This window comes from Strongylocentrotus purpuratus, unplaced genomic scaffold (genome assembly GCF_000002235.5).
Source record: "Strongylocentrotus purpuratus isolate Spur 01 unplaced genomic scaffold, Spur_5.0 spur5_scaffold_6, whole genome shotgun sequence".
In the NCBI taxonomy this organism is placed as follows: Eukaryota; Metazoa; Echinodermata; class Echinoidea; order Camarodonta; family Strongylocentrotidae; genus Strongylocentrotus; species Strongylocentrotus purpuratus.
The window spans coordinates 3,199,039-3,226,806 of NW_022145612.1; the positions used below are offsets into that span (position 1 = coordinate 3,199,039).

Here is a 27,768-nt window from a genome sequence, read left to right on the forward strand (position 1 = left end):
CCCCCCCTGCGTACGCCCCTGCCCATGACTTTTACAAGCCGATCGCCTGTCTGATTATCAAGATATTTATGATTGGAATTACAAATTTTGAAAACCGTTCGCCTGACGGTTTTCATAACACTACAGTCTATCGGGGAAAACGAGTATGGTAAAACCGGTCACTCAAAGATTTTTACTTTTTAGAGGCACTTTTTGATCATTTTGAAGCGCAATTTTTTTAGGGCTTTAATATTACACCATATCACAGACACTGATAACACGTAGGGCCGTGTATCTCAGATTTAACATTGTTACACGATCCCTTTAAGCAGCTCCAGGAAGCAGCTTACTGCCAGAAAGCAGTGCCACTTTTCCTACGAATATACCCTACATAAAAAATATACCAGAACTTGTGCCTCAATTTCTAATGACTGAGCCTGTACGCTACGCCACTGTGTAGACTAGTCTATGTCCCGACGGTTGATTTATAACAGCACTTTGAAGAAGTTTACAAACAATATTTCATAGAAGGGTCTAAGTCTTCTAAGAATTGTGTTGGATAAATCTTCATGATATATTTGATGAATATTTTTTGTTCGATCCGAAAGGAAAGGAGAAGGCTCTATGTTTTTAAGTGTTCGCACGTCCAACCCATGATGTAATTGGTTTGGACGACAGGTGCATTTTGGATGATTGAATTGTCCGCCCTTGAAAACTTCTGTCCAATCATATTCATTGCCGTAGAATCAATGTGATCTTATTGGTTCATTTCACTTTGACGACAAACCTGCGCACGACGGTGGCATGCATTATTCATCATGGTCGAGGAAATCGGGTCAACCAGCGGCCGCTGCCACGCTTGTCGCGACCATTGTGCATGCATTCGCAAGTACAGTCGAAGTCTAGATCGCCGCTACGCGTTATCCTTATTCACATGTAAATGCACGCCGAGTGTAAAACCTATGTTTAAGGCTTAATTGGTGTGATTTCGTAAAAAGTAAAGAAAATGGCAGATACAGCATCATCATCTGGTGAAAAGAATGGCAAAGGAAAGGTATCCCTTCGTTCCCGTTCGGACTCCAAGCCCATGCACCCTGAAGGTGTCTCCAGAGAAAGGGTAGGTTAACGCGTGTGGAGTGTGATGGTGGACATGTGTCTGTGAAGGGCGAGTACGACTCTCGAGTGTGAGTGTGATTGTGACTGTGATTGTGTGAACAAATAAATTTAAGAACTTAGACACTTTGTACTATTAATTGTACTAAGAGTTAGAATTGTGAAAAATTTGTCTTTCATAATTGGTGTAAGGTAACAGTTAAACTGGGCATGCTTCAGCTTCATTCAGTCACACGTAAGTTCAACCGTCGCGATGCCAGTGCCACTGCCAGCGGTGGTCATGGTCATTATCAATGCAGACCTAGTCATACACTGTATGGTCACTATGTCTGGCGCTTGTTCAGAAACCTATCCAAAATTTGACCCGTTACTCGGCGTGGAGATCCTCGTAATGTCTCAGATCCTCATTATGGTAGATAACTTCACACAGGCGCGTGCTCGCCCGCAACCCATCATCAGACAGTATGCACTTGTATTGTAGTTGTATTGTGCAGCGGTTTGCCGTGAAACCTGTGAAAAAGTGTATAGGTCTACTAATATCAACGTTTTTCCAAAAAATACTTCAAAAATAACAAGGAAATTGACACAAAACGGTTAATGAACATAACAACTTTTAACTCATGATCTTTATTTGGACATTTAATAAATATTTACTTCATTTTGGGTATGTTTAAGTAGGGTATCTCCACGCCGGAGTTACGGGTCAAATTTTGGATAGGTTTCTGAACAAGCGCCACTATGTCTATGGTCTGGAGTGGGAATGAGGACCACTAATTAATGCAATCATCATGGCAATTGGGGTGGGGGATCGTGATGGAATGAAGCATACCAGTTGGCGGTGGGGAAGTACACTAGCGCCCAGTTTGGTAAGATATGACGTGGTAAACCTCCGTTTAGCGCGCAACAGGAAAAAAATGGTACAAGAATGGCAACTTCATGCAACTAGACACTAAGTGCTGTACACTCTCTTTTATAACACCTGGGTTTTAAACCCACCTCCCACACATAGAAAGGATTTCACAAAAAATATAAAAGCCCTGAAATCATTTTCCCCATGTTCCATTTTCGAGGTAATTGCCATAGTCACTATGAACATGACGGACAGAGAAAGCGGACAAAATATACAGTGCCTCATTCTACCCTCAACAATTGCTATGGTAGACAAAGGAACATCCCTGCACTGCTATTATGTAAAAATCTGTAGAACAGGTGTCACATGCATATTCACCTGTTCTACACATTTTTACATAATAGCAGTGAAGGGATGTTCCTTTGTCTACCATAGCAATTGTTGAGGGTAAAATGTCCGTCATGTTCATAGTGAGTGTATCCAGGACCGGAATCTTACCATCTGCCCACATTCTCAATTCTCATACATGCCAACTGTTCAGATTAAAGAGGAACATTCCTCTTTTTGGGAGAAGATAATTATCATTTGAATGCAGGTGTTCCTCTTCCTGTACAAATTTGTCTGTAGTATTGAATAGGAGAGTTAGGATTGTTCCTCTTTTTTTTTAAAATAGCATAATTTGTACAGATTTCTGATTTTCAAATGTTGGCATGTATGCATTCTCATTGCGAATCTGAACAATTATTTGAAAAATGCGGGTACAGAAATTTGTTTGAACTCTGTGCTCAGATCGCCATGATGTGTTGATCCTACTTGATCCCGCCCGCCCACCCAGAATCATGTAAAATTGTGGCGTTGCCTAATTAATTATGATTAGCAATTCTGTGTACAGTGTACTGGTTTTTTACTTAAACTGGACTCGGCATATTTTTCTGTAAATTGATAAGTGCTTTGTCCACACAACATTTCTGCTCTTCATGGTACTCCTTGCAGTTACTCACCTCGCCTTCATGCCTTGTATAGCTTCCTGAGTGAGCTGCCAAAGGGATTACTTTATCAAGCGCTGGAGTGTCGTTCGCCTTAGAAAATATAATGTTTTTGCAAATGAGCATGTAGAAGTACACTTATTTTTACTTGCACCCCCTCCTAACCGCAAGGACCAATGTACATGCAGCAACATGTAAATCGTGATGAATGATCATATTGTATTGGACTCATAATTCAAGCGTTATATCTTCAAATTTTTAAGTGATTTAGCATTAGTGGTGATCTCTATTCTCCAATTAGACTTGCTGTACATTTAAATCAACACTTTTTTGTAAAAAAAATTCATTATACTTCTTGATTATTACACTTTTGAATAATTTCTTTATATTTTTTATATTGTCAAAAAATTGTTTCTCTAGAATTACAATGCACAGAAGTAGGCCATTTTTTATTTGAAAAGGAAGTCACTACAGTGTGTGTAGGATATCAGTGCCTAATATGAGGGTATGGACACTTAGACTATTACGCCAATTAGATTGATGAATACGTACATGAACATGTATAACCTCATAGGAATGGTTTATATTTATAACCTCTCATTTTCAACTTACGTAAGATTTTGATAATTATCACTTCAATTGAACTTTTGGTTTGTTTTCTAATTAACAAACATACATGTAGGCTTTTATCAATGAATTTTAACAATCGTCATTCATTGATAATTTTGATAATTTGACAATAATAATAGAGAGAGAGAGAGAGAGAGAGATGGAGAGAGAGAGAGGGGGGGGGGAGATTTTTGTAAAATGAAGGATCCACACAGATTCATAATGTGTATTAAATGCACTGTCAATACAAAAATCTGTGCAAATCAATAATAGGATAACAACCATTGTATTATGATAAGCACAACTTGGGGGTAAGAAGGTAAAAAAGGCATGACTAAGTTTCAGAGAATTACTGTGGTTTGATTGCCATTAGGTCATGGACACAAGTTTAGATTTTGGCTGCTCAAAGCAGGTCACTACAATGCCATTTATGGCAATATATTGTAAGTGCTAGTGATGCTAGTTGATGCTGGCTTTCATCCAAAATTTTGTATTGAGAGAGATAATAGGTACCGGTACCCTTTTTATGTGCAACTAGCAACTACAAGTATGCTATACATGTGCTAAACATGTATATTTTATTTTGTATATCGATCTTAAATGATGAATAGGTACATCATGAAGGGATACTCTATTGTTTCTGCCTCTTCAGGATCAGCATCCTCCTATGTGTCAGGCAGTGATAGTGATACACAAGTGCTAATTTCAATCAATGAAGACTGCTGTGATTAGGTATCCATGCGTAAGTTGGTACTCTCCTGAATATCGTCATAAGAGGGCTCACTCTACCTACTTGTATCATCAGGCGACCCTGCGGTATGTCCAAAGCTACTGTATATTAGAGATGATCAGGATCGTTATGCCCACTGCAACCATTATTTCGGTGCAGAAATTACTTTTTGAAAGATTTGCTGAGTGAGTCAACAAGGGATCGAGCTTTGCTAATCACTTCAGAAAGCACATTATTTACTTCCTGTCGGGTGGATATATTTATAAATATAATCATAGTATGCTGTACAGCAAATATCACAGTGCTGAAGAAAATTCATATAGAATAAAAATTAATGAGGACATATAGGACAACAAGAGATCGTGCTTTGCTATCAATTTAGAAATCACTTTAAGCCGAATTAGCCCAACTCTGTGCGTCCCGTTCTCGCGATCACGTGTTCTGAAGAACCGATCGATGGATTCCTGCCAAACCTAAGTCATGTGTATCTTGCAGAGCTTATGAACAATAGATTCTGGGGTCAAAGGTCATGGGGCTCATTATGTATGCAAAAATATATCAACGCACTCTCATTAGAACTGATGGATGGATTACTATCAAACTTTGGACATGTTTGGATCTTGCAAAGCCAACCTCATACATGTAACTACATTTTAGGGTCATGAACTTAAAGATCAAAGGGTCATACATGTTTATTTAGAGAAAAAAAGCTTGAAATCACAATATTTTAAGAACCTGTTAATGGATTACAATCAAACTTGAATTTGAAAAATTGCTGTTATGGTTTGTAAACTTGCTCTATGGCGGAGGCATTATTTTCGACTGCGTCCCATCTAGTTGTTTTTTTTTTGGGGGGGGGGGGAGGCAAGAAGGGTAAGTGTTAAAACCCCTTTGTAATTATTACCTAGTCCCTTTGATGTATGTACATGTACAATGTAGGTTGTTGCTCTCCAGAAGCAGACTTCCATACTTAGCAGTTAGCAATGGGATAAAATAGTCAATAAATCAGTCAATCAATCAAATACATACTAGTCAGAGGCATGATATTTGCACAGGTTTGTGATTAAAGCAGCTGCGTGTGTCATCTACAAGCATAGTAATACAGGTTGTAAATTTTTCTTGAGGCAAATATTTGTATAATAACTGTCATTTAAAATTTAATTCACAGTTATGGTGTAAACTTTTGTGCGACAGTTTGTACAGCTCTAGTTAATGTGCCTTTTGCAAATCTTATGTTGTTTGAAAGTCTTATAGAATAGGATGATTGATGCACCTTAATGAAGTACAGGTCTGTACTCTGTGCACTTGTCAGTTGCATCTTCCAAAGGCTAGGTTGCTGAGCATATGTACAACATTATCTGATTGCTTTACTGCCGTGTTGTATCAGTACTCTGCTGTACTAGTCTACTAAAAAAAAGGGGTCTGCAGCTCCTGGAATAGGTCTCTTACCAACGACAGTAGCTGTAGTAGCCTATATTTTGTCATGTAGATTCATTAATCAATTTCCTGTTGTTTTTTGCTTGTGTGCTACGTTTTACTGTCTGGCTTATAATGAAGTCAAAATATGTACATATATGAGCTGACTTTGCAGCAGACGCAAAGTCATCTAGACTGTTCATCAAAGCAGCGGGAGTGATTCATTTATGGAGTTTCATTGTTTCGTAATTGACATATTTTAGATGATAACTTTGGACACCTTATGATAGATCAAAGTTGTACAATTTATGCATATAAAGAGACCTACATGGATTTCATTCTCCTTTTGTCATATTTAATGATTTCGTATTAGACTACCTTTCGATTGACACTTATAACCTTTCAAATGAACAGGGACATTTTTTAAAGGTTAAATGGAAAAGTGCCTGTGCTCAGTTGTATCACTTGTATGGCATTGAACTTTTCATGTCCCATATATCTTCATTTAAAAAGACAAGATAAATGTCACCCATCTCTCAAATTCATGGAAATAAAACGTTTCAAGTGTTTTGCAGAGTCCATTTTTTATTTTCTTTAACAACATATGAACTGAATTTCAACCAAGCAAGTTTATGTTTCTCATCATGGAACTGGTTCACATGAGTTTGTCTGCTCGTTTGTCTGCTGACACTTTGTGATTTCATCATCTGGTGTTGTTCACTTCCTGCTTGATAAATCCCCCTACCTCCCACCTTCCTAGTCGGGCAGGGGGCTCGCTGGCTGTCTGGCATTCACCATCTCTCTCGCTTCCTGCGTGCTGCATCCTTTCACAAGCTGCTCTGCTTAGCGTAGTCTGTTCATTGAGCTCCTGAGATTGCCATTGATTACCGAGATAGAGAGGAGGAAAACGTGTGAGTGTGTGTGTCTGATATCAAGTGTATGTTGTAATTATGTCTGCCATGGAACCAACCAGTGGGGTTTCTCAAGAGGAGAAGAATAAGTTGTGTGCTAATGGAGCAGCCACCAAAGTGCAGGTACATTTAGAAGGAGCTGATAGTGCGAAGCTGGGAGAGGTGGGAGAAACTGAAGACGGAAAGGTCAGTCTAAGTAAATTCAACTTGAAATGCTCACTTTTTAGAACTTTGTGAAAGTTCTGAGATCCATGTCGTACTTCTTATTCAACTGCGTTTGAGACTTAATGAGGGTGCTTGTAGTTTTTGTCAAATTTTACTCCATCTTTAGCTCTCGATCGTTGTCTCTTCCTCCTTTTCCATCTCCCCCTAGGCTGTCTCTTTATTTTTGTCTTATATTTTAAAAGGCAATATTCATGGTTGATACATTCATGCAAAATTACAATTTTTGGGCATCAGCCTTTTTAGTATGGGCTTCATTCAATCAAAGGTAATAAAGTTAACTGATCATTGTAAAATATTATGTACTTGCACTGATTTGGATACAATCAAATGTCTCTCACACAATGTGCCAACATTCTTGGCATAATACATTTATGTGTTCCTGTAATCCTGTTCAAACTCTGCAAAATAACAAATACAATTTTAAGTTTAACCATTTCTTCCAGTAGCAATTATCAAATATGGTAGGGATAGATAAAAAAAGATGACATCAATGTTGCAACATTAATTGTAATGAATTTAATGTTCAATGTTAATATCACCCATTAAAAAATGAAGCCAAGAGGTTGATTCATTACATCCTTTGTTCATTACTTAGCCTCATGGGACAGGTTATGCACATCGGCCAAAATAAAAGAGCCAGATAAGAAATTAGTCTTCATCGTCATGCTCAGCTGAGCCTGATGCCAATTAACTGCCAAGGAAAGAGTTTGCATGCTCATACACGTGATGTATTACTCTAGGAATCCCTACTATTCAAAGCCATTGTCTAGTAATCATGGACTTTGAATATGTTGATGAATATGAACATTGATGTCCTTGATGAAAGCTTTCTCATCATGTGTCTGTGTGTAATTGCACGATGCTCACTGTACTTTGCTTTTAACCTTTGAATATTCAGTACCTGTTACTGAGTTGCTATAGCATTCAAAGGGAAATGAAAGCTTGATAACAAACTACTCTAGAAGAAAGCAGAAAAATCAGAGAAGCAGACTTGGAGAAAGTTTGAATGAAATCGAACAAAAATTAGAAAAACCCTTGAGAAACCATGGGTTTCTAATTTTTTCTTTGTTGAGTTGTGCTCATGCGCCACTTGTCACTGCCCTGCATGCATTAAAATGAAATTGATGAGAGTCATGTGAATAAATACAAGAAAAGGGAGAAGAAAAAAACATTAAATTTACAAGAGGTATGAATAATTCAGTTGTTATCATTAAATATGTACTGCACATTGTATGTTGATGAAGGACATACAATGGAAACTAGACTGTACTTATATGTTTGTAGGGAGAGATGGCGAAAGGAAGGGGGATGAAGAAGGGAGAAGAGTAGATATTATATACAATGTATATAAAGAGAGAGAGAGAGAGAGAGAGATTTTTTTTCTTTGTGGGTAGGGTTGGTGGAGGACTGATAGGAAAAGTAAAAATGTGATTGATTTCCTTGTTATAGATCTTAGAGCAAGAAGATAAACAAGAGAAGGGGAAGCAATTACAAACATGCATGAAAAGGTATAGCATGGAGGAAGGAAGGGTAATGTGAGAATATGTCTACAAATCCTGGACAAATCCCTCCACCAAGGCTTTAGCATGTATGCACACTGCTATAGTAAATTGATCTAACCCATTGTCAGGAATAAGAAATGAGTTCCCTGACTGTGAAGTAGGGTACAAGTACATTGCATGTGGGTTCTTGTCCTTGTATTCAAAAGGCAGTGCACCATCTGTCAATTAAATTGTACATGCACATGTACTTTTTAAATATGTTTGGTTTTAGTGATCTTCCTCTGTTTGAAGGGTTAGAAAAGCATGAAATGTTTGGTTTATGGAGCATACATACATGCTACCCGTACAAATTTAGCATGTTTGGAGAAGGACAGTACTTGTACATGTAGCTGTGAGTCGATGCAAAGAAGAAATAAAATACACAACAAAACAAAAGCCCTTATTAAAAATACGACATTCATGCCTACATGATTTGGTCGAGACAATGAGGATATCGGAATATCAATCTGTATATCCCCTTAATAAATGGCTTGAAGTTTGATGAGATCAAATGCAATTATGTAATGCACACATCGAATAGGCATTTATGTATTATTTGAAATCAATAAATGAAAGATAACACATCGAATGTTAACTTAGTAAATTAAAATATTTAAAAAAAGAGAATGTTTAATTTCCCCATGAATACAGAAAATAACCTTCCAAACTGGACCCCCACAATCTGCACCAGCAGGGAGACGTTACAAGAGGCGGTCTAGATCTCTGTCCCAGTCCTCAACAGACAGTAACACATCAGGCTCCTATTCCAGCTACTCTGAAGATGAAGATGAAGTCTCACCAAGGCAGAAAGAACAGGTACAGTAGTTTGATTGCTATGGCAACATGAGCGGATGCTGTTAATCACGATCCCATTTGATTACCGGTATGGATAATAACAAAAAATGTCCTTGAACTTAATTTAAGTTAAATTAAAGTTAACATATTGTTCCAAGTATATGCTGACTTTTGTCAAACGTATTTTCCTGAAATGTAGGGAATAATATATTTGTGCATTGTCTGGTTGGAAGAAATATGTTTGTAGTATACCTGAAAATTCTGTGGAGATAAGAAATATTGCAAAATCGGAAACTGCAATTTGTGGAGGCCAAAAACTACATATAGATTTTGTTCTGTAATAAAAAGGAGACAACATGTATCTTACTGCATTTGTTTGCAAGTGTCCCTTTTTAAAGAATAAAGCTCCAGCATTTGTATCATGTACCCTCTTCCAATGTTCCAATAATAATGCAATGATCAGTTATTTGTAATACATTTATATTTCTTAATTATGAATTTTGAGTTCTGCAATATAACCAAGAACAGACGATATAGCATCCATTTTTGTAATAATCCTTTAGAGATATTTTCCTGTGTACATGTGTTTGCATTTCTATTTCTCTGTCTAGAAAAACTCGAAAGGGTCAAGCGACTTCTGTGTCAAGAACATCAAGAAGGCTGCGTTTGGTCGGCGTGAGATACAGATAGCAGAGCAAGGTAGGCTATTCCACACATGAACTCTATCAAATTGATCACAATATCTTGGAATCAATGTGTACTGTAACCTTTGCAGATAAATCAGTTGATACAGGGATGTGCATATTAAGTTTAGGGAATGAATTTATTTAGAATCATTTCTAGATGCAATTATGATATCTATTTTCTTACTCACGTTCTCAAGTAAATTATAGGAAATATTGTAAGTAATCATTTCGGAGAGGAGACAGTACTTACCGGTATTGTAAAGAAAACACAATAATTACATAGTAAGGTTTGTCCACATGTAAGATTGTAGAGAGTGTATTTTAAAAAGTAATTTAAACTTAGATGATTTGATATTCAAAACTAATGAATGACAATCTCCCATCCCCTCTTCTCCTGAAACAGATGTACATGTAGTATTAAAATGGTAAGGAATATAAGCAAATGTAAGGGTCAGATATGATGTTGATGTTTGATACTTTAGTATTATCTGGCTTTATAGAAGATCTCTGCTACATTCTATGTTTCAGAAATGCCTGGTCTAATGCTGCTGAGAAGTAAAGTAGCCAGTGAGAAGCCTCTGAAAGGAGCTAAGATCATTGGATGTACCCATATCACAGCTCAAGCTGCGGTAAGCATCTCGTTCTATCTCTATTCCAGGGCCTGGTGCTATTTGTTTGTCTGTTTTACTGACTACTGAGAAATTATGTGTAAGCTTTTAAGTAAGCAACCAGGGGACCAATGGCTTTGAGTCCTCTCCAAGGGACTTGGTAATGAGGATTAATCCACCCTGATAATAAGTTGTGTTTTAATAGAAGCAGAAAAATGAGAGGTAAAGGTCAGTGGGAGTTTGAGCAAAATCTGATTAAAAATAAGAAAGTGATGAATTTTTAAAGTTGGGATCAAGCAAATACAAATTGGTAAGTCTGTGAGGTATCTTGCTAGCTCCCCTCTCATGTGCTCTGAAGTAAACATATTTAGACATTTTTATTTTCCGTAAAGAAAATCTTCAATTATACATGCACCCTGAATATAAGTATTGCAAATACGTTTATATACAACCCCTGTATGAAACAAATCTATTCTGTTAAAGTTAAGTGGACTTCCCCTTTAAGTAGCCTTTCAGAATACCAATTAGCTAATTGAGCACCAGGTGAGCTTTCAGAATACCGCCCCTGGAGAAGTAATCTTATTTAAATGGCTGGAGGGGCTAGAGAAATTCATTTCAGAGTTGCCTATTGTTTCTTTTTTGTATGCAGCGTATAACTTTGTTCATTAAGATTGTTGAATTATCATTTGGGGTATTTTGAAACCCTTTTTTATAATAAAAAATCTAGTAGTATGATTTTATAGAAGTGAATATAAATCAGTGGGCATACAATTAAAAAATGAGCCAGTACTGAATGATGCAGCCCACAGCATGACAGCAAATCAATAATAAATAGGTTGTCTATGCCAATCTTCTACATATTTTGATTAGAGGATAATAGCTGTCAGTCTATGTAGAGGATGGGTGATGATGTAAGATGGCCCTACAGCTTGTACCGTTTTATATTATGGCAAAAAGATTGAACTCATGAAACAGGTGTGGGGGGCATTTAATCTTTCATATTATTCAAATAACCTTATACTTAATACTCTTCTTTATTACCTTGTCCTGTTTGTTTACACCAATTAGTGAAGTGGTTTTGACTGGTCAAAGTCAAACCTGTCTGTTACGGCATTGGCTACCCCAAGGGAAATGCCAAAAGTTGTCACTTTAGACAGTGGCCTCTCTAGAGAGGTAGTTCAACACATATTTTCTCTAGGATGAGGCAATATAGGTGACCATGTCCCCTATAGAGAAGTGGCCACTAAGACTGGTTTGATGAAAGTACATGTACCTGTAGGGACCTTTGTTGCATAAAGCTTCTTTTTTTTTTACCCCTCCCCGACCCCACCTGACATTCTTTTTCTTCTTTTTTCCTGTAGCATTTTAATGCATTTTACTGCTGTAATCAAGCCTGTATGGTGTTAATGAAAATTCTTATAAAGTATCATTTAATATTTACACATCTATATTTTACAATATTGTTGTAATGTAATTGCAATCAACTATAGAGTCATTGATTGACTCTACTGAATACAGTGTTAGATATCCCTTACGAAATAAGCCAATAGCTAATTGTTTTATGTGAGCAATTTAAAGTTAAACAAAATTTATTTTGGCTCTGTTCCAAGTGTATCATAGTGAATCATTAAATTCACATTTACTATTGTATACGTAGAGTTTAATATCAATAATTCCTTTTTAGTTAATATTTGAAATTGACTTTCAAATATTGGTAAAGGTAGACAAACGTGCTGTATTTAGGGTAACAGTTCAAGTGTTTTATGGTACCGGGTGGTACAGATGTGAACTGTGTCAACTTATTATCTATATTTTTTGTCTAGCTTAAAGTGCATTTTTATGTCTTTGCCTGTTTGTCAGCCTATATTTACTTTTGATGCATACTCCTTTATGGTACACACCAAATGACTCATATATAGGGAATCAATATGACTTGAATGCTTAGCCATTCTTGGAAAATGTGGTTTGGAATAAACACTCCTTGAAAATTTGATAACAATAATTTATAATAAAAATAGGAATTAATTTTAATCTTAAATTTTTTGATCTATGCAGCACTGTACAAAATAATTGATTCACATTTGATACAATGGATTTGAACCTGTCATTGATCTTGCTCTCACTGTCTCTTTTATTAATCCTTGCGCAAGCTATTACTGTATACAGTTCTCTAAAGATTATCAAATGTTTGAAATGTGAGCTATGTGTGGATTAATATTCATCCTCTAGCAGAGCTGTATTAGATTGCATGTCTATTTGCTGTCAGGTTTTGTGTATTATTCTCGGGACCCATGAACTGCTGAACTGTTGATTGACCATATGCAGCTAAATTGAATCATTGTAGGGAACATCTAGATTAATGGTAGTAGTACAGCTTTGTTATGTGTACAACTGTACATACAATTGTAGCAGATTAAACAATTGGTTATGCTTTTTTATAGGTGACATACAATATTTTAATACAATATTTTGGAAGTAAAAAAGGGAATATGAAATCCAAATTCATACTCATGGTAGAAAATTACAAATTATTCCTAGAAATGTAATAATATTAGATAGTATTAAACTGTACATCATAGATAGAAAAACCTAGACACAAAACTATTTCATTGAGTATTAATATAAGTAGTTGTATTTTTGTATTTTAATTGATGTAAAGCAGGTTTAATATGATATCCCTAACCCTTCTGCCACGAACAAAAAATGGCTCAATACTAATTGATTTTAGTTGAAATGAATTAGATATGCCCATGCAGAAAAATGCAACTTCTAATGAAACAAAATTATTACATACACTTGGACTGTTTAAAATTAAATATATAAAGAAGTATGACATCTATCCTTAGTATAAGAGTAGATATGTATGGTTTGTATTTCTCTAACAGCATAATTATGTTAGAGGGTCAATATAACTACTCATGATATGATGATTGTGATATGTACAGCACTGTACACTCAAGACGAGTAGATGAACATGTGTACACATTTTACAGGCATATCATCCATTCAAAGCCAAAGGGTGCCATCTCACATGTACGTACATAGAGTTATCGGTAATGCCTTTGTGGCTCCAAACAGATGATGTACCGTAGTGTGAACCAAATCAGTGAATAATGGATATTTGGACTCTAGTCTAGGCCTGTTTTGTGAGGAAGACATGGAAGTGAATACAGTACCACCATTTCCCATCAAACAGGTGATTTCATTGTGAGAATAATGAGATTATCAGAGGTGTCAAATTTGTATTAGCTTCATTTGATGTTTGAAATGTAGTAGGGCAATGTTTTTAGAAGTATGGATTTTTTAAAGTGCATGTTTCAAAGCTTGTTTTTATTATTGATTTTTTTTAAAGAGTTTTTTTAAATGGGTTGAATTTGAAACGTTTATAAATACATGTTTATCTGGGATACTGGACAGATTCCGCAATGAATCACCCATACATCCTGAGTAACTGTTTCATGAACGATCGAACCATGTGTAGTTCTTTCTGAAGTATGCACATTCATGTAAGCCCCCACATACACATGCTACTCATACATACCAGACACAATGTGGTTCTTTTTATCATGCATCCAAACCTACTACAACCACCATACTGCAGAGTATGTTAGCTTAGACTGATTCCAAATCTAATAATCCTTGCAATTATAATCCTAATGTGGATAACGTGACGGTAAACACAGTTTGTAGCTTTAGTTTTGATGTATATGTAGAGGAATTAAAAGGTCAGTTATTTGTATCGAGGTGGTGGTAGCCATGAGAGCTAAATGTTTGTGTACCTTTCTCGATTAGAACTGATTAAAAGCATCCTGTATTACTTTATAGTTCAAAAGAATTGACATGAGCTGACCTCGCTAAGAAAGTAGCATAATGCTCGAGCATCAGCAAAATTACTGCCAGTTTTTTAATATTGAAGAACTTCTTTATTCTCTACAATATCATCCACTAGCTTAAAATCTCTTTATAAATAGGGTAACTAAGAATAAAAATGACCTGTACAGTTTATACCAACTGTGCGAGTCATGGCTAAGATTTTCTCACTTTATGACTGCTTAGAGATGTCTTTAACATTACAAAAATGGTGCGAGTATAGGATTAATCGAGTGCAAAATGTGCAATAGGGAATATAAAAATTATCTTACAAGTAGCATAACTGCATACTGTATGTACATGAATGTTATCTCCTATTTATTATATCTTAATGAAGTAAGTTAAATGATTTGATCTTTGTCATGACAAGGAAAAGGGTGATGCCAAAGATTAATGCACAGCAGGCCAGGGGATAGATTTCTGACCAAATGTATCATAAACTTTGTAACAAATCCCCTTTCAGTCAAATTACAGTCCAACCATTAAATAATTGCTAAAGAGTATGCTACTTGATAACAAAAATATATATAATATTTAACTATGTACAAATAGTCATGAAATACTTTTTGTATATATGTTCTTGGGAGTTTACTGTAAATCAATCCAATGTAAATGAGTTTAGAAATGACTTCACAACTACTTAGATGTATGTACCTGTAGTATAGTAGCCAAAGGTTGAACTCTGTCTTAAATTCTGTTTTGCAACTATAAGTTCAATGAATTTACATTTGTCCAATTATTTATTTGCCCATTGTTCTTTGCCTGTAGGTTTTGATTGAGACCCTGTCAGCCCTTGGAGCAAGTATCCGCTGGTCTGCTTGTAACATCTACTCTACCCAGAATGAGGTTGCTGCTGCTCTAGCTGAGGCTGGTTTCCCTGTCTTCGCCTGGCGTGGAGAGACAGAGGAAGACTTCTGGTGGTGTATTGAAAAATGCATCCTGGCTGATGGATGGCAGCCAAACATGGTGGGTGGGTGGGATATGATTAATTTGTTGTCATTTATGCCTTTCAAAAATAGTCAGTATTGTTGTCAATCACCATTACGCACTATTACTGTGTGGGGAATTTGTTAAGCACTATAGTTGAGTAATTTGACTTACTATAAACTTTATCAAATAAAGTTTCAAATGCATCAAGAGTGGAGGTTGTTACAATTAAGTTGATCAATAAGGTAGCTTTTACTGCATTGGAACAGTTAAAAGAATTAACTGAATTGATATTTCTGAATTGATGATTCTTTCATGAGTATCTTAAAGGTATTACAAAGTATTGGTAAAAATATTTAATTCATCTGAAACTCTTTGATGTTATAACAAGATGCTATAGGAATATCTTTAGCCAATCTCCACCGCTGAAATACTTTTTTTTTTTTTTTAGTGAATTAAACAGTAATTAATAAATCAATTATTAGTTCCAAGCTGCCTGTATTTAAACCGGCTCATGTTGTTGTATACTAGCGCCATCTACTGTTGTAAATGGTTCATGGTATAATCGATATTGAAACTGTTATGATTGTGTTACATTCGCCCCGCTCGGTGGCGCAAGCCGCATGGACAAAAGACAACCGACCCCGCTCCACAGCGGGAAGGCGACTGTATTCGCATGGCTTCGGTCCATGGTCTCTTTTATAGCTCCATGGTACCAGCATCTGTGTGCGTTTGTGTGAGAGCTAGTACCGTTCAGGATTGTATCGCATAAATCAAGGGAGTTATAATCTCCTTGCAGAGTGAGTTTGACCATAATGTAAACCTATGGTTTGACGTACCCGTAAACCCTCCTCCGCAACCGTCTCAATCTAGTCTCAGCTTCGACTGATCAGTCTTTTTGATATACATTTATAACAAACAATTTCAAGTATAGGCCTACGGGATACATGAAGTCTTTTCATTTTTTCCAATTATTATGTCCGTGAAATGCATTCAGAAAAGAATATCAGAAAGAAAGCAATTTGAAAATGAATGACCACATAATCGTTCAGATAAACATGAAAGAAATACAATAAATATGTCTATCCAGATACCGCTCTCTCTCTCTCTCTCTCTCTTTCCTACAGAAGTTCGTTGTAATGTTCATCATACCCTTGGAAGTTTCGAAAATAATCATTTTCACCACATGGACCCTCTCTCTCCGAAATATAGACCCAGGCTCTCTCTGTCACTCTCTCTCTCTCTCTCTCTCTTGTTCCCTCTTTCCCTTCCTCTCGCACCCTCTCTTCGCCTGCCAGTGTGCTAACCTCTGCACTGAATGTTTGACTTGTTTTTATGATTATTATTTTCTTTCATCTTCATCTACATTATAACCCCATCAAAAAACTATGGTCCTATCACGTGAATGAAAACTTCTAACGTCTTTGTGATTATTATTATCTTTGTCATATATTTAGTTATATCATCCTCATTTACATACACCCCAACAGTGGTCCTATCGCGTGAATCGGAGAACTTCTATCGTTTTTACGATTATTATTATCTTTGCCAAACCTACTGTATTATCATACTCTTTTACATGAACCACAACCAAAAAATATGGTCCTGTTACGCGAATGAGAACTTCTATCGTTTTTATGATTATTATTATCCTTGTCATAAACTCCAACCAAAAACTACTGTCCTATCGCGTGAATGAGAAGTTCTCTCGCATTTGTGATAATTATTATTTTTGTCATATATTTATATCACCCTCATTTTACATAACCCCGACAAAAGAAATATGGTCCTATCACGCAAATGAGAACTCTTATCGTCTTTGTGATTATTATTATTCTTGTCATAAACTCCACCCAAAAACTACTGTCCTATCGCGTGAATAAGAAGTTCTCTCGCATTTGTGATAATTATTATCTTTGTCATATATTTATATCACCCTCATTATTTTGAATAACCCCGACATAAGAAATATGGTCCTATCACGCGAATGAGAACTCTTATAGTCTTTGTGATTATTATTATTTTTGTCATAAACTCCAACCAAAAACTACTGTCCTATCACATGAATGCGAACTTCTCTCGTTTTTATGATAATGATTATCTTTGTCATATATTTAGATCACCCTCATTTACATATAACCCCGACAAAAGAAATATGGTCCTATCACGCGAATGAGGACTTCTATCGTCTTTGTGATTATTATTATTCTTGTCATATATTTATATCAACCTCATTTACATAACCCCGACAAAAGAAATATGGTCCTTTCACAAGAATGAGAACTTCTATCGTCTTCGTGATTATTATTATTCTTGTCATAAACTCCACCCAAAAACTAGTGTCCTATCACGTGAATGCGAACTTCTCTCGTTTTCATGATAATGATTATTTTTGTCATATATTTATATCACCCTCATTTACATAAACCCGACAAAAGAAATATGGTCCTATCACGCAAATGAGAACTTCTATCGTCTTTGTGATTATTATTATTCTTGTCATAATTTATATCACCCTCATTTACATAACCCCGACAAAAGAAATATGGTCCTATCACGCGAATGAGAACTTCTATCGTCTTTGTGATTATTATTATCCTTGTCATAAACTACGACCAAAAACTACCGTTCTATCACGTGAATGAAAGTTTCTATCGTATTTGTGATTATTATTATTCTTGTCATAAACTCCACCCAAAAACTACTGTCCTATCACGTGAATAAGAAGTTCTCTCGCATTTGTGATAATTATTATTTTTGTCATATATATCACCCTCATTTTACATAACCCCGACAAAAGAAATATGGTCCTATCACGCAAATGAGAACTCTTATCGTCTTTGTGATTATTATTATTCTTGTCATAAACTCCACCCAAAAACTACTGTCCTATCGCGTGAATAAGAAGTTCTCTCGCATTTGTGATAATTATTATCTTTGTCATATGTTTATATCACCCTCATTATTTTGAATAACCCCGACATAAGAAATATGGTCCTATCACGCGAATGAGAACTCTTATCGTCTTTGTGATTATTATTATTTTTGTCATAAACTCCAACCAAAAACTACTGTCCTATCACATGAATGCGAACTTCTCTCGTTTTTATGATAATGATTATCTTTGTCATATATTTATATCACCCTCATTTACATATAACCCCGACAAAAGAAATATGGTCCTATCACGCGAATGAGGACTTCTATCGTCTTTGTGATTATTATTATTCTTGTCATATATTTATATCACCCTCATTTACATAACCCCGACAAAAGAAATATGGTCCTTTCACAAGAACTTCTATCGTTTTCGTGATTATTATTATTCTTGTCATAAACTCCACCCAAAAACTAGTGTCCTATCACGTGAATGCGAACTTCTCTCGTTTTCATGATAATGATTATTTTTGTCATATATTTATATCACCCTCATTTACATAAACCCGACAAAAGAAATATGGTCCTATCACGCGAATGAGAACTTCTATCGTCTTTGTGATTATTATTATCCTTGTCATAAACTACAACCAAAAACTACTGTTCTATCACGTGAATGAGAGTTTCTATCGTATATGTGATTATTATTATTCTTGTCATAAACTCCAACCAAAAACTACTGTCCTATCACGTGAATAAGAAGTTCTCTCGCATTTGTGATAATTATTATTTTTGTAATATATTTATATCACCCTCATTTTACATAACCCCGACAAAAGAAATATGGTCCTATCACGCAAATGAGAACTCTTATCGTCTTTGTGATTATTATCATTTTTGTAATATATTTATATCACCCTCATTTTACATAACCCCGACAAAAGAAATATGGTCCTATCACGCAAATGAGAACTCTTATCGTCTTTGTGATTATTATTATCTTTGTCATATAATTATATCACCCTCATTTACATAACCCCGACAAAAGAAATATGGTCCTATCACGCGAATGAGGACTTCTATCGTTTTTGTGATTATTATTATTCTTGTCATGATTTATATCACCCTCATTTACATAACCCCGACAAATTAGAAATATGGTCCTATCTCACACGAATGAGAACTTCTGTCGTCTTTGTGATTATTATTATTCTTGTCATAAACTCCACCAAAAACTACTGTCCTATCGCGTGAATAAGAAGTTCTCTCGCATTTGTGATAATTATTATCTTTGCCATATATTTATATCACCCTCATTATTTTGAATAACCCCGACATAAGAAATATGGCCCTATCACGCGAATGAGAACTCTTATCGTCTTTGTGATTATTATTATTCTTGTCATAAACTCCACCAAAAACTACTGTCCTATCGCGTGAATAAGAAGTTCTCTCGCATTTGTGATAATTATTATCTTTGCCATATATTTATATCACCCTCATTATTTTGAATAACCCCGACATAAGAAATATGGTCCTATCACGCGAATGAGAATTCTTATCGTCTTTGTGATTATTATTATTCTTGTCATAAACTCCACCCAAAAACTACTGTCCTATCACATGAATGCGAACTTCTCTCGTTTTTATGATAATGATTATCTTTGTCATATATTTATATCACCCTCATTTACATAACCCCGACAAAAGAAATATCGTCCTATCACGCGAATGAGGACTTCTATCATCTTTGTGATTATTATTATTCTTGTCATATATTTATATCACCCTCATTTACATAACCCCGACAAAAGAAATATGGTCCTTTCACAAGAATGAGAACTTCTATCGTCTTCGTGATTATTATTATTCTTGTCATAAACTCCACCCAAAAACTAGTGTCCTATCACGTGAATGCGAACTTCTCTCGTTTTCATGATAATGATTATTTTTGTCATATGATTTATATCACCCTCATTTACATAAACCCGACAAAAGAAATATGGTCCTATCACGCAAATGAGAACTCTTATCGTCTTTGTGATTATTATTATCTTTGTCATATAATTATATCACCCTCATTTACATAACCCCGACAAAAGAAATATGGTCCTATCACGCGAATGAGGACTTCTATCGTTTTTGTGATTATTATTATTCTTGTCATGATTTATATCACCCTCATTTACATAACCCCGACAAATTAGAAATATGGTCCTATCTCACACGAATGAGAACTTCTGTCGTCTTTGTGATAATTATTATTCTTGTCATAAACTCCACCAAAAACTACTGTCCTATCGCGTGAATAAGAAGTTCTCTCGCATTTGTGATAATTATTATCTTTGTCATATATTTATATCACCCTCATTATTTTGAATAACCCCGACATAAGAAATATGGTCCTATCACGCGAATGAGAACTCTTATCGTCTTTGTGATTATTATTATTCTTGTCATAAACTCCACCAAAAACTACTGTCCTATCGCGTGAATGAGAAGTTCTCTCGCATTTGTGATAATTATTATCTTTGTCATATGTTTATATCACCCTCATTATTTTGAATAACCCCGACATAAGAAATATGGTCCTATCACGCGAATGAGAACTTCTATCGTCTTTGTGATTATTGTTATTTTTGTCATAAACTCCAACCAAAAACTACTGTCCTATCACATGAATGCGAACTTCTCTCGTTTTTATGATAATGATTATCTTTGTCATATATTTATATCACCCTCATTTACATAACCCCGACAAAAGAAATATGGTCCTATCACGCGAATGAGGACTTCTATCATCTTTGTGATTATTATTATTCTTGTCATATATTTATATCACCCTCATTTACATAACCCCGACAAAAGAAATATGGTCCTTTCACAAGAATGAGAACTTCTATCGTCTTCGTGATTATTATTATTCTTGTCATAAACTCCACCCAAAAACTAGTGTCCTATCACGTGAATGCGAACTTCTCTCGTTTTCATGATAATGATTATTTTTGTCATATGATTTATATCACCCTCATTTACATAAACCCGACAAAAGAAATATGGTCCTATCACGCAAATGAGAACTCTTATCGTCTTTGTGATTATTATTATCTTTGTCATATAATTATATCACCCTCATTTACATAACCCCGACAAAAGAAATATGGTCCTATCACGCGAATGAGGACTTCTATCGTTTTTGTGATTATTATTATTCTTGTCATGATTTATATCACCCTCATTTAGATAACCCCGACAAATTAGAAATATGGTCCTATCTCACACGAATGAGAACTTCTGTCGTCTTTGTGATTATTATTATTATTGTCATAAACTCCACCAAAAACTACTGTCCTATCGCGTGAATAAGAAGTTCTCTCGCATTTGTGATAATTATTATCTTTGTCATATATTTATATCACCCTCATTATTTTGAATAACCACGACATAAGAAATATGGTCCTATCACGCGAATGAGAACTCTTATCGTCTTTGTGATTATTATTATTCTTGTCATAAACTCCACCAAAAACTACTGTCCTATCGCGTGAATAAGAAGTTCTCTCGCATTTGTGATAATTATTATCTTTGTCATATATTTATATCACCCTCATTATTTTGAATAACCACGACATAAGAAATATGGTCCTATCACGCGAATGAGAACTCTTATCGTCTTTGTGATTATTATTATTCTTGTCATAAACTCCAACCAAAAACTACTGTCCTATCAGATGAATGCGAACTTCTCTCGTTTTTATGATAATTATTATCTTTGTCATTTATTTATATCACCCTCATTTACATAACCCCGACAAAAGAAATATCGTCCTATCACGCGCATGAGGACTTCTATCGTTTTTGTGATTATTATTATTCTTGTCATATATTTATATCACCCTCATTTACATAACCCCGACAAAAGAAATATGGTCCTTTCACAAGAATGAGAACTTCTATCGTCTTTGTGATTATTATTATTCTTGTCATAAACTCCACCCAAAAACTAGTGTCCTATCACGTGAATGCGAACTTCTCTCGTTTTCATGATAATGATTATTTTTGTCATATGATTTATATCACCCTCATTTACATAAACCCGACAAAAGAAATATGGTCCTATCACGCAAATGAGAACTCTTATCGTCTTTGTGATTATTATTATCTTTGTCATATAATTATATCACCCTCATTTACATAACCCCGACAAAAGAAATATGGTCCTATCACGCGAATGAGGACTTCTATCGTTTTTGTGATTATTATTATCCTTGTCATAAACTACAACCAAAAACTACTGTTCTATCACGTGAATGAGAGTTTCTATCGTATTTGTGATTATTATTATTCTTGTCATAAACTCCAACCAAAAACTACTGTCCTATCACGTGAATAAGAAGTTCTCTCGCATTTGTGATAATTATTATTTTTGTCATATATTTATATCACCCTCATTTTACATAACCCCGACAAAAGAAATATGGTCCTATCACGCAAATGAGAACTCTTATCGTCTCTGTGATTATTATTATTTTTGTACTGTATTTATATCACCCTCATTTTACATAACCCCGACAAAAGAAATATGGTCCTATCACGCAAATGAGAACTCTTATCGTCTTTGTGATTATTATTATTATTGTCATAAACTCCACCCAAAAAATACTCTCCTATCGCGTGAATAAGAAGTTCTATTGCATTTGTGATAATTATTATCTTTGTCATATATTTATATCACCCTCAATAATTTGAATAACCCCGACATAAGAATATGGTCCTATCACGCGAATGAGAACTCTTATCGTCTTTGTGATTATTATTATACTTGTCATAAACTCCAACCAAAAACTACTGTCCTATCACGTAAATGAGAACTACTCTCGTTATTGTGATTATTATTATCTTTGTCATATATTTATACATCTACTCTCTAAAAAAATCGAGTGATCACGGACGTCACTCCTCTGGAGAGTGAAAATGTGGTGAAAATAGAGTGAACATTCACTCTTTTCTTCTTAGAGAGCACTCTATTTATAAAATCAATCGATTTTCACTCCTGAACAAGTGATCACGGACGTCACTCCCAAGAAAGTGAAAATAGAGTGAAAATTCACTTTTTAAAAAAAAAGAGAGATACATAACCCTAAACTTTAGAAAAATAATATGGTCCTATATCACGCGAATGAGAACTTCTAGAGAGAGAAAGTTGGAGCGAAATAAAGTGGAAGGGGTGATATCATGGACCTACTATGGTGATAAGTGAGAGAGATGTGTGTATGATAAAGAGAGACAGTCATCAGACAGACGGTCACAGACCGACAGAGAGACAGACTAACAAGTGATATGGATATAGAAATATGATACAGAAGGGGATGAACGAGGTGGTGCGATGAGAGGGAGAGACAGATATATATACAATATACATCAAAAGAGAAATAAATAGAGAAAGGGTAGAATGGTATGGGGTAGAGAAATAAAGAGAGAGGGGAAGAAAATAGGAGAAATAAAGATAGCGAGAGAGAAGAGAGAGATAGAGAGAAAGGAAAGAAGGGATAGAGAGGGATACCAAAGAGAGATACAAGAGAGAGAGAGAGGGGGGGGGGGGGATGAGAGGGATATAGAAGCGACAGAGAGAGAGAATATCAAGTGAGAGTGTTATAATATGGACCTAATCAATGCAATGTTACATGCACCTACTACAGTAGTAGGTGCATGGTCATGAGGCGAAAGGATATAATTCAATTATACGGAGAGAGATTAGCCCATAACACGTGTAGCAATTACTGACCTCTATGACCTCTACCAGAGGTCATACCGTAAAGTTACAAAGGGATGATCTCAAAATAAGAATGTGCAGTATACACAAGTCATGATCGAATGTTCGGGAAAACGTCTAGTCAACCTTATTATTGATTAATCTTCGTTTGTAAGATTAAACGTATCTTCTTTACTTTTAATAAAGAAATGCAAAATAAATAATGTTACGTTCTGTCTAGATACCAAACTGTCCCTGTACAACGACTTTGGGGAGTATTTTGAGATTATCCCTAAAAAAAATGTGCTCGCAAATTCTTCGGGCCAATCCGGCCCAACGCACAAAGACTCTAGACTAATAATACACGTAGGCCTACACACGCAACTGTCTCCAGTCCATGCATGTACCAGGGAGGTGTACTATATACGCAGGCCTATTACACATGCACATGGGATCAATGCCAGATCATTGACATTGCAGTTATCACGACCACTTGACTTGACCAAAATACAGGCAATATGTGCGTTCGTTCACAGAGCTGGCGAACAACAATATTATCAAAGTCGAGCAATAACAAAATGCATTTCAAAGTTGAAAACACAGAAACGATTAAGAGAGGGAAATGGAAAAATGAGTTGAAGAGAACAACACAGAATATTCCGACCCGCGCAGGAAATACATAGGTTAACGTACGTAAGTTCAGTATAGATGGCGGCGGTCCGATCGATTATAAAATTATATATTGCGATTACAGTGTACAGACAAGTGTTTTTTTTCTTCAAATTTAGGAGACGGTATAAAAATCTTACACTAAGGCAACTCAACTTTAAAATAATTATCTTCATGATTATATATATTTTTTAAGTCTGGTAATATGATTTGGTGCCAAAACATGTTAATTATTACACTTTGACAATAGTGCTATATATGTGTTATGCTCTCAGATGGCATGTAAATTTTCGAACTGAGAGGGAGCTATACCAAATTTACCGGGAGTACCGGTAAATTTTTTTATTTTTTAAAATTTTAATTACTCCAAATCAAAAGCTTTTTAGAGCCCAATTTTTTTAGAGTTGGGTGTTCTAACACTATGTTTCACAATAGTAATGCAAATTTTAAATTTCATGATCCAATCCTGATGAAATATTCCCAAAACTTTGTATTACCTTTAAATATTGTATGGATTTGAATTTTGGTATAAATTTTACCCATGACATTAGAAAACTTTCATGCTAAACATATCTATATCCTAGACATTTTAATGTTATTCAACAGGCAAGGACATTGTAAGTATGTTTGACAACTCAAACTCTAGTTGCTAATTATAAAGTACACAATCCTGGGCATTTGTCAAGGTTTGCTCCTCTTTCTTCTCTGTCTCTGCTAGATCCTTGATGATGGAGGAGACGCCACTCACCGTATGCTCAAGAAGTGTCCAGAGACCTTCAAGCTAGTCAAAGGAATCGTAGAAGAATCTGTAACAGGAGTTCACCGTCTTTATCAACTCTCCAAGTCGGGAAAGCTTAGCATACCAGCTATGAATGTCAATGACTCTGTCACTAAGGTATGTTCAGCTAATATGACAGTAATAATAGGTGGTTTTCTTTGTTTGTCAGGTGTTCAAATGGTCTGGAGATATCCTGGAGATACTTTGAACCAGTAAATGATAGTTCCATCCAGCAGCTCTTTGAAACTATCTTGGGATGGTGAAATGCTGTGCGTTAGTAAGAGGTGCCACAGTGAATCAAATAGTTTCATTTTGGGAGGTGATTTTTGTATACATATTCACACAAGTAGAATGATTACTGAAATGTTGATACAGTGAAACCTACCTTAGCAACCACCTGTAGAGGAAGACCAACTGTCTATAAAGATCAAACTTTTTGTTACCTTTTCTCATTGAAACCTCTACTACAAAAATTTGTACAGAATGACCACCTTCTCATAAAGACAGCTTGATTTGTCTCATTTGAGAAATTATGTATATAGGATTCACGGTACTATGAAATGCATACTGTATCTTTGATAAATCACACAGAAAGTGTTTATCTTTTTATGGATTGAGGCCTGGATCCTGTTTGTCTCTTTAACTTGTCAATTTGAATGATATGACTTGTATTTGAGGGCTAGAATCTCCAGGGTAGAAGTATTTATGAGTCAAGTTTCTGTTGTCAGGAAGTGCACTATTTTGCTTTGAGTTTAGAGTTAGTCATGCCAAGGTTGGGTCTACTCAAATGCAATGCTTCTCTTGTCATCTTCTATTGACTGATAAAGTTACTACCTAAATCCAAAGTCCTATACAGAAAACAATAAATAAGAAATGTAAAATTTAGAGAGAGAATGTGCATGTGTGTGTGTGTGTGTGTGTTACAAGGGGGAGGAATGGATTGGGAGGGAGGAAGGTAGAAAGTGGGAAAGAGAGAGAGAGTGATGGACAGATAAAGAATAATAATAAGTAGCAATAAAGATAGATAATGTCTGGTTCACAGAGAGAGAGAGATAATAAGAGAAAGAGAGAGGGAAGGAGGGCAATGGAAATAGGTCTTAGGGGAGGAAACAGAATGAAAGGAAGGTGCCAATATGGGAGGGAGGCAAGAATTTATGAGGGGGTGTTTGAGGTTGTGATGAAATGAAATCCATGAGGTGGAAAGGGCACCCGTAATAGTGGGTTGAATCACTTCCCTTTTTGCAAGCCACACACATCCCCTGAGTATTGACTAACCATGAACTTTTCACTTCACATGTCTACGCAAAAGAGAAGAAAATAGAGAGCTAGATTATTTTTTTTCAACAAGGATTTATTTCTTTAATAAGCATCGATTTATGAACTTGTTAAAGTATTTACTCCCAAGTGATGTCTCTGATTCAAAAGAGTTTATCAAATTGTACACTTTTATATTCATAATATGCTGAAATAAAGGTAATAATTGAATTTCGTAGAAGTGATCAAATCTAACGTTCTTTCGAGTATACCATGATGAAATTGACCCATTTTGCAGCTCGATTTACCTGAATCTCTAGTGGTGTCATCATGTCACATATAAAGTTTCAGGCACACCCAATGTTGTGCTAATGAGTTAGTTAGTTATCCAGTGGCACATACTAATGATCTAAAAATTTCAATCACTACATATTTTTTAAGTATAGGTAATTAAAATAATCATCTTTTATTACTTTTATACACTGCTACATTGCAAAGATGATGTACAAAGATGCTCTCTTTAATTTTGTGTAATGTATCAAACTATTAGGAGAAAATAGAGTTTCTCTTATTTCGTATCAAAGTCAATTTGAGTGTTTACATCGAATGTGGGTTATCCCATGCAGGTCAAATTTGACAATCTGTACTGCTGCCGTGAATCCATCTTGGATGCATTGAAGAGGACTACGGACACCATGTTTGGTGGTAAACAGGTAGTGGTTTGTGGCTACGGAGAGGTTGGCAAAGGATGCTGTGCTGCCCTCAAGGGTCTTGGATCTATCGTCAGTGTTACTGAGATTGACCCCATCTGCGCATTGCAGGCTGCGTAAGTACATTGCATATCAAGTGTACTCCGATTCCCTTGGTTGTACATGTGTTTTCCTCCCACTTTGAGGTGATCAAACTTTGATGCTTGCAATGAAATAGGTCTGGTGGAGGATATGATTAATGTTTCAATATCTCTTGATATTATTTCATATGGTGTTCTATGAATCACAAGTTGGTATTAACTCCTTGTTAATATGCATGTGTCACAAAAGTCTCACGTTGCCCCATGCATTGTCAAGGAGAGTGAGGGATTATTTTCATTAGAATGAGATTTTGAATTGAATCAAGTTTATCATTTCCAATTTTGTATCTTCCCACCCACCATCTTCTGTCTCTCCTGTTTCACAAATTCATTTGTCTTAAT

At 35.5% G+C, this 27,768-nt stretch overlaps 1 protein-coding gene across 2 annotated transcripts in view; it reads left to right on the forward strand.

Moving 5' to 3' along the window:
• Positions 1 to 854: 854 nt before the first annotated feature.
• Positions 855 to 27,768, forward strand: part of LOC592592 (S-adenosylhomocysteine hydrolase-like protein 1) — a 35,185-nt gene continuing 8,271 nt past the window's right edge. Inside the window, exons 1-7 of one of the 2 annotated variants that reach the window (XM_031000569.1) lie at positions 855 to 1,096; positions 9,012 to 9,176; positions 9,767 to 9,854; positions 10,370 to 10,470; positions 15,088 to 15,285; positions 25,263 to 25,439; positions 27,203 to 27,402. In XM_031000569.1, coding sequence (XP_030856429.1) covers positions 986 to 1,096; positions 9,012 to 9,176; positions 9,767 to 9,854; positions 10,370 to 10,470; positions 15,088 to 15,285; positions 25,263 to 25,439; positions 27,203 to 27,402 — 1,040 coding nt within the window. In that variant the 5' untranslated portion in view covers positions 855 to 985. Of the gene's footprint in view, positions 1,097 to 6,440; positions 6,781 to 9,011; positions 9,177 to 9,766; positions 9,855 to 10,369; positions 10,471 to 15,087; positions 15,286 to 25,262; positions 25,440 to 27,202; positions 27,403 to 27,768 lie in introns of those variants that run through there. The other variant, XM_031000568.1, reaches the window with a different exon arrangement.